Here is a 14,642-nt window from a genome sequence, read left to right as displayed (position 1 = left end):
TAGTAATATGTTAAGTCTTGATGGCACAATCTACCAAATTCCTTTTAAAACAAATAGAATAAAGGCTAAAGTAATAAGTAGGCGCACTCTTCTACTGGATTTTAATCCACCAGGAGCTTTTCAATCGGCACAAAATCTTAAAAGTGCATCTCCTCCGATTAGGAAGCACAAACAGCAGTCTTTATTTTGACCATGTCTGATTGTATTGACTTCAAGACAAGAATTCTCTGAAGAAGAATAAAATCCTGGAAATGTGAAATAAAAATGAAAATTCTGGAAATGAATGAGGTTAAGTAGCATCTGAAACAGAAAGATAGGTAGATTTGGGGTTGGATCCTTCACCAAAACCAAATGGCCAGGTTGAAGAAGCAAATTCATAGGACTAATCAGGACTAATCAGAATGAAAAAGGGAGAAGAGGACAAGCACAGGTCATGAATGTAGGTATATTAACAAAGATGCAGCTAATGGGTACCATAGCCTGTGAACCAATTTTTAAAATACTGGAAACACATCATCACAGCATAGGAAAAGACAGGAATGAATGAGAAAATCAAAATGAAGGAAATGGAAACATAGGAATCATTCAGCCCTTCAAGCCAGTTCTGTGATCTGTACCTCAACACCACTTACCTGTCTTTGTGCTATACCCCATGATACTCTTACCTAGATTGCTTGTTCAACATCCATTCTAAGGTGAGCTGTAATTTTCTCCAGTAAAGCATTGGGAAGACTGAAGCATTGAGCAGAATTTTGTCCTTGGTGGGCATGCAACCCCCGCTGCCATTTTGAGTGGGCGGGCCAATTAAGGCCCACCCAGCGGCCTGCCCGACAGGAAGCGCTTCCTGTGCAGGGGGGGGAGAGGGATTTCCCAACTGTCAAAGTGCGCGAAAGAGCTCACTTCTCCCTGAGACAAAGTGCTGTCTCAGGGAGATTGCTGACAGTGTAAAAAACTTTAAAAATAGAAACATTTAAAAATTATTAACATGTCCCCCTCATGTGACAATGTTACACGAGATGGAACATGTTAATAAAAAGGACATAAACTTTATTACACTTTTTAAAAACGGACATGAAACCTTATCCCGCCAGTGGATGAGGTTTCATGTATTATCAGGAGCCCGCTGGGGCTCCTGGCCTGCCCGCCAGCCTTAAGGTTGGATGGGCGGGTTTTTAATTATCTTAATTAGCCTGTCGATGGCCTCAATTGGCCATTGACAGGTTGGCGGGCGGACAGCTGATTTTGCTGTCCGCCCGCCTTCCTAAAAATTTAAAGGGACCGGGATGACGTTGAGGTTCCTCCCGACGTCGTTTTCCCCTTGGTGAGCGGGCCCCGCCCCCAAATCGCCGATGGGAAAATTCAGGTCATTGTCTTTTACCCCCACCATAAACTCTATACCCTTGGTACTGAATCCGCTCTCAGCCCTGGCATCCATCCTAGGTTGAACCAGATTATTTGCAATCTCTGCATCATATTCGGCCCTGAGCTGAGCCCATAACCTCCCCATCACAGAGTGCCTACTTCTGCTTCCAAAGCACACCTGCCTTCACCCTGCCTCAGACAGCCTTATTCTAAAACCCTTATTTGTGCCTTTGTGACCTCTGACCTAATTATTCCAGTGCTTTCTCATCCTGTTATGCTCTGTAAATGTCTGCTAACTGTATCCTGCCCTATTCATCCGTCACTCCTGTCCATGCTGACCTCCATTGGTTCTCGGTCACCACTACTGCCAATTTAAAATTCTCATCCTCATGTTTAAATCCCTTCATGGCCTCACCCCTCTGCATCTCTGTAATCTTTTCCAGCTCTACAATCTTCCCATTACTCTCAGTTCTTGGCCTCATGCACCCTCCCTTCATCCCACCATTGACAGCCTTGCCATCAGCAGTTGGTAGGATTCTTCCCTACTTTTGTTGGGAATTCCATTATTGCACCACTTAATATTAGCAGTTTGATGCCTTGCTGTTAAAGACTAGTTCCAACTTGGATAGGAATCTTTTTGTGGAATTCTATCATGTATCCATCCGAGATATATATTACCTTAATGTTGTACCTATAATTAATTGTACCCATACTTAAGGCAACAGTAAATTTAGAGAATACAGAATATTAGCCACTTTTAGTTGTATGATGGAATTTGCCTTAAAAATATGATTTTAAATTTAAATTGAAATAGTAAACATGGTGAAAATGCAATTTTGTGTTAACGGTACTTAAGTTTTTAAAATTGTCGCAAATAGCATGCATTGGCCTAACAGTTTTCTTGTTATTTAGGTACAGATGAGCAAGAAGTAGATTGCAGCCATTCAGACCTGCAACTTTTAAAAGAAAGTATCAGTGTACTGTTTAGTTTTACCCGAAGAACAAATGAAGATAGTCAATTCCACAGTGACATTCTTTTCTGGCTACAGAAATTGGTATGGAATTACAATATTGAGCCTTGTTATAAAATGTCCATTAAGCAATTATGCTGTCTTGTTGTGGGTGAATCTAGTGCTTTGGTTTCTTCATAGTTATGTTCTCATACGTCACCACTAGACACCAATAATACTAGTTGTATCCATTGCTCAACATTTAACATCCCCATCTTTAACCTATGCTAGTCTTTTATTCATTCATGGGATGTGGGCATCGCTGGCTAGGCCGACATTTATTGCCCATCCCTAGTTGCCCTTGTTCAGAGGGCATTTAAGAGTCAATCACATTGCTGTGGGCCTGGAGTCACAGACCAGGTAAGGTCGGCAGATTTCCTTCCCTGAAGGACATTAGTGAACCAGATGGGTTTTTACTACAATTGACAATAGTTTTGTGGTCATCATTAGACTTTTAATTTTGTATTTTTATTGAATTCAGATTCCACCATCTGCCATGGCAGAATTTGAACCCAGGTCCCCAGAGCATTACCCTGAGTCTCTTGATTACTAGTCCAGTGACAATACCACTATGCCATCGCATCCCCAGTAATTTCTCACCTAATTTAATTGTTGAACACACATCACCATTATGTATATTTTGGTGTCACAAGACTGCAGTTTTGTGGACACATTATGTGGGGAAAACCAAAAAAAAACTGAGGAACTGACTTTCCATTGGAACCACAACAGTAGAAAAATTCCTATCTCCATAGTATTAAAACTTCTGAAAGCATCATAAATGTGCAATTCAGTTGAACCATTGCTGTACTTCAACTCTATTTAACTGCCTTTGTTCCATCACCCTTGATATCCTTAAGTAACAAAAATCTATCTCAGTCTTGAAAATTTCAATTGACCCAGCATCCTTTTAGCGAAAGGAGTTTTGGATCTCTGGGTAGAAGAAGAAGCTTCTTGATTTCACTCTTAATTTTAAGAATTTGCTCCCCTAATCTGAATTTTCCCCACCAGAGGAAATAGTTTCTCTGAATCAACCCAATCAAAACCCATCATAATTTTCTAGCTTAGGTCACCCCTCAACCTTCTAAAGCTCGAGAGAATATGAGACAGGTTTATGCAGACTAGTCTCACAATACCTCATAGGGTTAAATTATATCATTCTGATGAATCTGTGTTGTGCACCTTCCAAGGTTGATATATCTTCCTTGATCAAAAACAAAAATTGCTAGAAAAACTCATCAGGTCTGACAGCATCTGTGGAGAGAAAGACAGAGTTAATGTTTCGAGTCCGTATGACTCTTCTTCGGAACTAAAGAGAAGGAACACCTTCGGCCTGTCCGCAAGCATGACCCAGACCTTGCTGTCGCTTGCCATTTCAATCCTGCTCTCATGCCCACATATCCATCCTTGGACTGCTGCAATGTTCCAGTGAAGCTCAATACAAACTGGAGGAACAGCACCTCATTTTCCGATTAGGCACTTTACAGCCTTCCGGACTTAACATTAAGTTCAACAACTTCAGATCATGAACTCTCTCCTCCATCCTCACCCCTTTTTGATCCCCTTTTTTCCAATATTTATTTTTAAATTTTTATATTTATACTTTTTTCCCCACCTATTTCTATTATTTAAAAAAAATTTTATTTGCACTCATTGTTTTATCCCCACCTTTTAACCCCCGCTAGGGCCATCTGTCACTTGCTCATCCTGTTTTCTACTCTTAATGTCACCATTAGCACCTCCTTTAGCCAGAATCACCACCATCAACACCCCTTTGACCTTTTGTTTATGACATCTTTTGCAATCTTTCCTTTGCCTCCACCTATCACTGGCCTTCTATCCAGCTTCACCTGTCCCACCCCCCCCTAAACAGTATATATTTCACCACATTTTTACTCCTCTTTAGTTCTGAAGAAGAGTCATACGGACTTGAAACGTTAACTCTGCCTTTCTCTCCGCAGATGCTGAGTTTTTCCAGCAATTTTTGTTTTTGTTTCAGATTTCCAGCATTCGCAGTATTTTGCTTTTATCTTTTTGCTTATATCTTCCTTGATGTTCGGTGCCCAAATTTGAATGCAGTATTTCCAATGGGGTTTGACCAGAACTCTACAGCTGAGGCATCACTTCCTCACTTTTATATTCTAGCTTCCTTACAATAAAGAGCAACATTCCATTAACCTTTTTTTATAAATCTCTGCTCCTATGCTCTAGATTTCAGTGATCTATACACATAGACACCTAAATCCCATTGCTCCCCCACAGCTCCTTATCTCACTGAATTTCATCTGCCATAGTTTTGATGACTCATTTAGTCTGTTTCTGCACCTTGATAAATTCCCCCTTCCATCCACACAACTTACTATACCTCCTAATGTTGTGTCATGTACAAACTTGGATATACAATTCTCTATTCCTTCATCCAAATCATTACTGTATGAGGTTAAAGTCGGAGGCCCAGAACCGATTCTGGAAACAGTTAGAATCTGTTTCACCAGTTTAAGCAATTAGAAAAGTTACTTTTTTATGACATATTTTCATCTTAGCATTGAGGCAAAGTGATAGCTATAGAAATCACCTTATCTTACCTTGTGTATTATAAATCTATTTGTGTATTATAAATCTATTTGTTAGTTAATAATAATGAATCCTTTTAGGTTGCAGTGTTACACAGAGTTGGCTCCACTGCTGACCACCTCTTTCTTCTGAATCATATCCTTAGATGCCCAGGTGGTGTGAGCAAATGGGCAGCCCCATTTGTAAAGGTATGATTTTACTCTGCATGAAACTACTGTAACTTTGCTTTTGTTTTAATTTAATATTCAAAGTAAATTATGTTTCTTTCCATTTCTGTAATGTTTATGATGATTCTAGTTTGTGATAAAATAATACCAGAAATATCTAACAGTACAGATTTCAAAGCTTTGTGGTTTGCCAATTTAAATACTTTTTAAAACTGATACACAATGCTTGACATTTTGAAATTCAGCTTGTTCTATAAATTATAGCAGCTTCAGGGTATTGTTCAAAAATGTTGCTGAGGGTTTTCTTGATTCATTAACAAACCCCCCAGAGGGTGCCACAGCATGTGATGCCTTCCATAATTTCCTTTAGTAATTTAGAAACATAGAAAATAAGAGCTGGAGTAGGCCATTCGGCCCTTCGAGCCTGCTCCACCATTCATTATGATCATGGCTGATCATCCAACTCAATAGCCTGCTCCAGCTTTCTCCCCATATCCTTTGATCCCTTTCGCCCCAAGAGCTATATCTAACTCCTTGAAAACATACAATGTTTTGGCCTCAACCACTTTATGTGGTAGTGAATTCCACAGGCTACCACTCACTGGGTGAAGAAATTTCTCCTCATCTCAGTCCCAAATAGTCCACCCCGTATCCTCAGAATTGTGACCCCTGATTCTGCTGATAGTGGTTATTTCTTTGTTTATTTACCTAATTGTACAAAATTTAAGGAGTTTTTTTAACAAAGCTCAAAAGTAGTAAAAGCATAAATATGATCTCCACTACACCCAATCCTTTTTCAAAACTGCTGGCAATAATCATATTTTTTTAAAATCCATAGCTGTAATTTAGTTGACAATTGTGTCCACACCAGAAGATGGGGTTTAGAGATTGATGGGGTATAACAGTTTGGTAGTTATGTTGCTGGATTAGTAATTTAGATGACTGGACCAATAATCCAGAGAACATGATGAGCTCAAATCCCACCATGGCTGTTTGGGAATTTGAAATCCATTTATTAAAAAAAGCTCTGGATATTAAAAACAAGTATTTAGTAAAAGTGAACGCAAAGCTGTCAGATTGTATGAGAAACCCGACTCGTTCATTAATATACTTTAAAGGGAAAAAAGCCTGCCGAACTTGGTCTGTAATCATTTGTAGTCTGTGTCTGTGTTAGCAGTAGGGTAAGAGGTTAGCATGCCGGACGTCCCAAGGAAACTAATACTGAATCAGGGTCAAGGATTCACCAAAATTAACACGAAATACAAAGGCACTTCGGAGTGACAGATGGTGAGAACATTGCAGATGCCCTAATTATTATCTCCTGAAGTTCTCTTGATTCGGGAATCATTGCTTTGGCTTGGAAAAGGGTTCTGGAGAGGGGATACGTAGGCTTACAAAGCGAAAGGATATGGCAGCATTGCAGGGCAGCTATTTAGGTAATGATGCCCAGAGTGTGACAGGAAGAGACAGAGTGTAAAACATTAAAAAAAGCAGCAAATAGGGTCAAAAGGGGAAAAAATGGTAAAAAGGCAAAATTAATAGCTCTTTACTTAAATGCACACAGTATTCTGAACAAAATAAATGAATTAATGGCACAAATAGAAGTTAATGGGTATGATCTTATAGCCATTATGGAGACATAGTTACAAGGAGATCAAAGTTGGGAACTAAATATTCAGGGGTATGTGACTTTTCAAAACGACAGGCAAGAAGGAAAGGGTGGGTGGGGTAGCTTTGTTATTACGAAATGGAACAAGTACAATAGCAAGAAATGACCTTGGATCGGAAGATGTAGAATCCATATGGGTGGAGGCAAGAAATAACATGGGGAAGAAGACACTGGTGGGAGTAGTCTATAGTCCCCCTAACAGTAGCTATACTGTAGGACAGAGAATAAATCAGGAGATAATGAGGGCATGTAAAAAAGACAGTACATTAATCATGGGTGAGTTTAATCTTCATGTAGATTGGGAAAATCAAATTGGCAGAGGTAGCCACAAGCAAGAATTCATAGGGTGTATTTGGGACAGTTTCCGAGAACAATATGTTGTGGATCCAACCAGTGATCAGGCTATTTTGGATCTGGTAATGTGTAATGAGGCAGGTTTAATAAATGATCTCAGAGTAAAAAATCCCCTAGGAAACAGTGACCACAACATGATAGAATTTAGCGTTCAGTTTGAGAGTGAAAAACTTGGATTGGAAACAACTGTGCTAAACTTAAATAAGGGTAATTACAAAGGAATGAGGGCAGAGTTGGTTGGAGTGGACGGGGGAAGGAGTTTAGCAGAAAAGATGGCTGATGAACAATGGTAGATGTTTAAGAAAATAGTTCATGACTCTCAACAAAGATATATCCCAGTGAGGAAGAAGGATTGTAGGAAGGGGATAAACCAACCATGGTTAACCAAGGAAGTTAAGGATAGTATTAAATTGAAAGAAAAAACATACAGTGTGGCAAAGATTAGTGATAAGTCAGAGGTTTCGGAAAGTTTTAAAAACCAACAAAAGATGACCAAAAAAATAAAGAGGGAGAAAATAAACTTTGAGGGTAAACTAGCAAGTAATATAAAAACGGACAGTAAGAGCTTTAAATATACACAAAAGTAGAGAGAGGCCAAAGTGAGCATAAGCCCCTTAGAGAATGAGGCTGGGGAAATAATGAACCAGGAAATGGCAAAGGAGTTGAATAAATACTTTGCATCAGTCTTCATGGTAGAAGACATTAATAGCATTCCAAAAATACTAAATCAAGGGGCAAAAGGTGGGGCAGAAATAAATACAATAACTATCACTAGAGAAAAAATTACTAGGGAACCTAATGGGGCCAATAAGTCCCCTGGACTTGATGGTAGCTGCGGGAGATAGTGGATGCACTGGTTGTAATCTTCCAAGTATCTTAAGATTCTGGAAAAGTCCCAGAGGATTGGAAAACTGCCAATGTAACACCCTTATTCAGAAAGGGAGGGGGACAAAAAACAGGTAACCATAGGTCAGTTAGCTTAACATCTGTCATTGGGAAAATGTTAGAGTCTGTTATAAAGGATGTGATAGCAGAGCATTTAGAAATACATAATATAATCAAGCAGAATTGGCATGTTTTCATGAAGGGGAAATCATGCCTGAAAAATTTATTAGAATTCTTTGAGGAGGTAACAAGCATGATAGATAAAGGGAAACCAGTAGATGGTAATATATTTGGATTTCCAAAATGCGTTTGATAAGGTACCACACATAAGGCTACTTAATAAGAGCCCATGGTGTTGAGGATAGTATATTAACATGGTTAGAGGATTGGCTAACTAATAGAAGACAGAAAGTTGGGATAAGGGGGTCTTTTTCAGGATGGCTAGATGTAACTAGTGGAGTGCCACAGGGATCAGTGCTGGGGCCACAATTATTTACAATATATATTAATCACTTGGATGAGGGAAGTGAATGTACAATCACCAAGTTTGCGAATGACACAAAAATAGGTGGGAAGGCAAGTTGCTAGGATGACACAGAATCTATAGAGGGATACAGACAGGTTAAGTGAATGGACAAAACCTTGGTAAATGGAATATAATGTGGGAAAATATGAGGTTATGCACTTTGACAGGAAGAATAGAGGAGCTGAATATTATTTAAATGGAGAAAGATTGCAGAAAGCTGCAGCACAGAGGGATTTGGGGGTCCTTCTACATGAATGCCAAGAAGCTAGCATACAAGTTCAGCAGGTAGTAGGGAAGGCAAATAGAATGTTGGCCTTTATTTCAAAGGGAATGGAATATAAAAATAGGGAAGTCTTGCTAAAACTATACAAGGCACTAGTTAAATCACACCTAGAATACTGTGAACAGTTTTGGCCCCCTTACCTAAGGAAAGATATACTGGCATAGGAGGCAGTCCAGAGAAGGTTCACTAGGTTGATGCCGGGTATGGAGGGATTTTCTTATGAGGAGAGGTTGAGTAGGTTGGGCCTGTACTCATTGAAGTTTAGAAGAATGAGAGGCGACCTTATTGAAACATATAAGATTCTTGACAGGATAGATGCTGAGAGGTTGCTTCCCCTTGTGGGAGAGTCTTGGACCAGAGGGCATAATCTCAGAGTAAGGGGATGCCCATTTAATACAGAGATGAGGAAGAATTTCTTCTCTGAGGGTAGTGAATCTGTGGAATTCTTTACCGCAGAGGGCTGTAGAGGCTTGGTCATTAAGCATATTCAAGGCTGAGATAGACAGATTTTTAATCAGTAAGGGAATCAAGGGTTATGGGGGGAAAAGGCAGGAAAGTGGAGTTGAGGATTATTAGATAAGCCTTGATCTCATTGAATGGGGGGAGCAGAATCGATGGGCTGAATGGCCTACTCCTGCTCCTACGTCTTATGATCTAAACTTGCACGGATCAATTTGATATTTAAGAAAGATGAGAGAAGGGAGCCAGGGAATTATCAACCAGTTAGCTGAACATCTCAAGTCTCAAAATAGTGACAAAACGCTTTGAAATTTTCAGCTGATTGGAGAAAACCAGCATGGATTTGTAAAAGATAGATCATGCCTGATGAACCCAATTGAATTGAAGAGGTGACGAATAGTGGATATAAGAGTGTCTATGGATATTATTTATATGGACTTCCAGGAGGCATTTGATATAGTCCCTCATAAGGGATTGTTAGCTGAATTGGAAATTAAGATAAATTATTGAACTGGTTAGAAAATTGGCTGACTGGCCACATATCAAAGTTTGCCGATAACAGATAGGTGGCATTGTAAGGAGTGCGGATGGAATCATAAAATTACAAAGTATTAATAGATTAAGTGAATGGACAAAGCTGTGGCAAATGGATTTCAGTATTAGCAAATGTGAAGTCATTCACTTTGGACCTGAAAAGGGTAGAATAGGTTTCAAAATGGTGAAAAGCTATAAAAACAGTGGAAGCCCTAAGAGGCTAGGAGGTCAAGATACAGAGATCATTAAAATGTCATGAACAGGTACAGAAAATAATCAAAAAGGCTAGTGAAATGCTGTTACAAAAGCAAAATACTGCCGATGCTGGAAATCTGGAATAAAAACAGAAAATGCTGGAAATAATCAGATCAGTCAGATGAAAGGTCAACAACCTGAAACATTAGTGTGTGCTCCCCCCCTCTCCCTCCCACCTCTCTCCCCCCTCCGTCTCCCTCTCTTCTCCCCCCCTCCCCATCTCCACGGATGCTGCCTGATCTGCTGAGTATTTTCAGTTTTTATTTGATATTATATATGAAATATATTATATAATGGAATGTTGGCCATGATACTTAGAGAAATAGAAACCAAGATGGTAGAAGTCATGTGTCAGCTACACAATGCTGTGCTTAGACCACATGTAGTATTGTAAGCAGTTCTGGGCACCAGACATTAGGAAGGGGTGCACTGTAGACTTAACAGAATGATAGCTGGACCCCACAAGTTCAGGAGAGACTACACCAACTATTCCATGGAATTTAGAAGGTTAAAAGGTGAATTGGTTGAAATTTTCAAGAAATTGATGAAGACAGATAGGGTAGACAGAAACTCTTTCTGCTAGTTGTGGAGTCTAGGACAAGGGTTCATGGCCTAAAAATTAGAGCCAGACCTTTCAGAAACGCATTTATACACCTACAGGCTGGCAGAAGTTTAGAGCTCTCTTTAAGCAGCAATTGCTGCTAAATCAATAATTGATTTTAATTTGTTAACTATAAGTGTTGAGATGTGGGGAAAAAGGCAGGTATAAGGAGTTCGGTCACAGATCAGTCATGATTACGTTGAATGGCGGAACACGCTCAAGGAGCTATATTGCCTACTCCTGTTCCTGTGTTACTATTTTGAACCTATATGTGAATCCAGCTCCACAGTGCCTTAGATTCTCAACTGCCCTCTGAAGTGACCTGTTGAACTGCTACATGCAGTTAAATGAGAAAGTCCACTACCACCTCTGGAAGTAAGAAGGATGGGCACTAAATGTCGACTTTTCCAGCAGTACCCAAATCCTAAGAACAAATAAGAAAGGAAGAAAGAAACTATGCAGCTTAATTTTATTGAAAACCAGCCAGTATTGGGAACCCTGGCTGATTTTCTCATTGCAAGCCTAGCAGTGTTGAATCTTTAGCAATGGTGCTACTGTAAATTCTTTTTCAGATCAGATAACTTGGCACAGATTAAGAATCAAAACTGGGACTTTGTAGTCTATGTTTTTTATTCGTTCTTAGGATGTGAGCTTCGCTAGCAAGACCATTTATTGTCCATCCCTAATTGCCCTTGAGAAGGTGGTGGTGAACCACCTCCTTGAATCGTTGCAGTCCATGTGGTGTAGGTACACCCACATTGCTATTTGGGGGGGGGTTCCTGGATTTTATTTTGCCCTGGCAACAGTGAAGGGAGGCCAATATAATTCAAGCCAGGGTGGTGAGTAACTTGGAGGAAACATGCAGTTGATGGTCTTTCCATGTGCTATCTGCTCTTGTCCTTCTAGCAGGTTTGGAAGGTGCTGTTGAAGGAGTCTTAGTGAGTTGCTGCTGAGCATCTTATAGATAGTACACACTGGAGTCAGTTTAGGTTACCCTGAGATGTAAACTGATTAGTAAAGTTTTAAAATTTCTAATTCAATTAGCTTCAATTGCACTCTTTCATCACTCTACTCCACATGCCAACAGTCAGTAAATCTGTGCTTTTAATAACGTTTGCTGCAGATAATAACACCTTTCCAAGACACTTCTATCACTAACAATTCATTTTAATATGCAAGAAAAAACTCAGTACAAATTAACATTGGTTTAAATTTTTGGAAAATAGATTTGGTTTTATAATGAGTCCTAACTAGAATATTTGTCAGTAATCGAAAGTTTATGCTCTTTACCTTGTCAAACAGGTGAGGTGAGAGTGACTGCCCTTGATATGATATCAAGGCAGCATTCCACTGAGTGTGGCACCAACGAGACCTAGTAAAACTGAAATCATTGGGTGCCAGGGGAGGGGTGGCGTGGGGAGAAATTCTCCAACGGTTAGACTCACACAAAGGAAAGTAGTTGTGGTTGTCGGAGACTAATTATGCTGGTCCCAGGACATTGATGAAGGAGCGCTTCAAGGCAGAAACCTCGCACCAACAATCTTCAGCTATTCTATCATAATGTCAGAAGCAAAACTGTGTCATAAAAATATAATAATTTTCATAATATTATTGTGATTTATTGTAAAGATAGGTTAATAGTGGGGTTTGGATTAGTTTCTCTGTGTGAATGTGTGTGTGTCACAGAATCCCGCAGTGTGGAAGAGGCCCTTCGCCCCATCGAGTCTGCACCGACACCTGAGAAACATCTGACCTACCTACCTAATCCCATTTACTAGTTTGGGGGGATTTAATTGAAGTAGAAACAGCTAGTCTGAATCTTTTGAGTTATCAAAAGGGAAGCAAGGTTTGAAATGCTAAATGCGTAAACATGGCTGAAGTTTTAGAATGTGTGATGCGAGGAATATTTGCATTTTTAGATAAATTAGGTTAGTTTGAATTTCCAAGAGATGATATGTTACACCTAGCCACATGAAGCTAAGTCAAACAGTGTATTTATTTTTCCCAAAGGTTACTGATAATATGAGTACTATGAAAGATTTATATTATGGAAAATGTAAAGTCGCAAAGACATATTGGAACAATGTAATTTATATTAAAAAGGGAGAAACACATATAAGGGAGATGAGGTTATGTGTAAGGAGGAAGGCATTCTAAGATCTAACACAAGTGTGAAAAGCCTCCAGCTTCTGCATCTAGCTGCTGTCTAGAGGAATTGAAGCTAAGAAAACTCACTTTAAATATCACTGTCCAGGGTATTGTGCGCTTTGCCTGGGTCTGTTGAAATCTATTTTGTTTTACTGTTACCTTAACAGAGGTGTAACTGGGAGTCAGAATAATTAAGGGAGGTTAGGATTTATTATAGTAGTAATTTGTAGACCTATGTATGTGCTTAATATCTTTTCTTCTATTAATAAATGTTTAATTTAGTTTTAACCAATAAGCCTCAGTGGACTTATTACTACTGAATTCAAGGCATACCTCTCAAAATAAAATACAAATTGTAAAACAGTTGTGGCAGCTGTTTTAAGTTTCCCTCTGGGATTTGAGCAGCTCGGCATTTACCATCAGGTGTGCCATAACACTGTTTGCACAATGTCCAGCTCCATTGATAATTCTTCAAATAATGAAGTTGGCCCCGTTACTGTGCCAAAATACGGACACATGAAATAGGAGCAGAAGTAGGCCAATCGGCCCCTCGAGCCTGCTCCGCCATTCATTAAGATCTTGGCTAATCTGTTTGTGTTTTGAATTCCACATTGCCATCTACCCACGATAACCTTTGATCCCCTTTCCTAACAAGAATCTATCTACCTCCGCCTTAAAAATATCCAGTGACCCGGCCTCCACCACCTTCCAATGCAGAGAGTTCCAAAATTGCACAACCCTCTGTGAGAACAAAATTCTCCTCATCTCTGTCCTAAAGGGGCAACCCCAAATTTTAAAGTAGTGCCTCCTAGTTCTGGACTCATCCACAAGTGGAAACATCATTTCCACCTTGTCAAGACCATTCAGGATCTTATATACTTCAATAAAGTCACCCCTCATTCTCCTAAACGCCAGTGAAAACAAGCCCAGTCTGTCTAACCTTTCCTCGTAAGCCAACCCACTCATTCCAGATATCAATCTAGTAAACCTCCACTGAACCACTTCCAACACAATTACAATCCATCCTTAAATAAGGAGACCAAAACTGCACACAATATTTGAAATATGGTCTCACCAATGCCCTGTATAACTGATGCATAACATCCTTACTTTTATGTTCAATCTCTCTCATGATAAAGGGTAGCATTCCATTAGCCTCCTTGGAATCCTGGAACACTCTCCCTTACAGCATTCTGGGATCACTTTTGTCACATGGCAGCAGTTAAAGTGTATCACCTCCTCCAAGGCACAGGATGGACAATAAATGTCCTGTGAGGCCCAGTTCCTAAGAAAGCATTTTTTAAAGCTAAATTTTAAAAAGCTATGAACTTTGGAAATACTTTGTGGGATTTTAAGACTAAAATCTTAATGTTTTTGTTTAAAGTTCTTGTCTCTAACCTTTCGGTAAAGTTTTTAACATCTTTGCATAAAAAAACAAGTTAAGCATTCACACCTATTATCCCATAGCAGTTTCAAGGTGCTATATGACATTTATCTCAACACGTATTTCATTACACAAAAAATGTTAGAAAGTGGAACTGAGATGTGCTGTACCTGGTGCTTAGTTGCAGTGCCATACACTTTTCCCTGCAATGAAATATATTAAGACAAATTTATACAACTTTTTTTCTGCATTTCAGATAACAGTGTTCGGTAATCCTTCGGGCATATTTCTCTTTATGCAAGCCCTAGCCTTACTTCTGTCACCAATCAAGTAAGCATCACTGTCTTTGTGACTTGTTAAGGTTTCTTTAATAATTTTGTTTTACTTCCTTCCCCTACCCATGCACTGGCTCCCTGTCTGCCAGCATCAAT

General features: G+C 39.4%; 1 protein-coding gene across 1 annotated transcript in view; it reads left to right on the top strand.

Annotated features, from left to right (window-relative positions):
- epg5 (ectopic P-granules autophagy protein 5 homolog (C. elegans)) overlaps positions 1-14,642 on the top strand; it is a 193,279-nt gene that overhangs the window by 23,232 nt on the left and 155,405 nt on the right. The window contains exons 4-6 of the mRNA XM_078550485.1: positions 2,275-2,417; positions 5,027-5,134; positions 14,468-14,541. Of these exons, the coding sequence (XP_078406611.1) occupies positions 2,275-2,417; positions 5,027-5,134; positions 14,468-14,541 (325 nt within the window). The remainder of the gene's footprint in view (positions 1-2,274; positions 2,418-5,026; positions 5,135-14,467; positions 14,542-14,642) is intronic.

Source organism: Cetorhinus maximus, chromosome 1, assembly GCF_964194155.1.
Source record: "Cetorhinus maximus chromosome 1, sCetMax3.hap1.1, whole genome shotgun sequence".
Lineage (NCBI taxonomy): Eukaryota > Metazoa > Chordata > Chondrichthyes > Lamniformes > Cetorhinidae > Cetorhinus > Cetorhinus maximus.
This window is presented reverse-complemented; position numbering and strand designations above follow the sequence as displayed.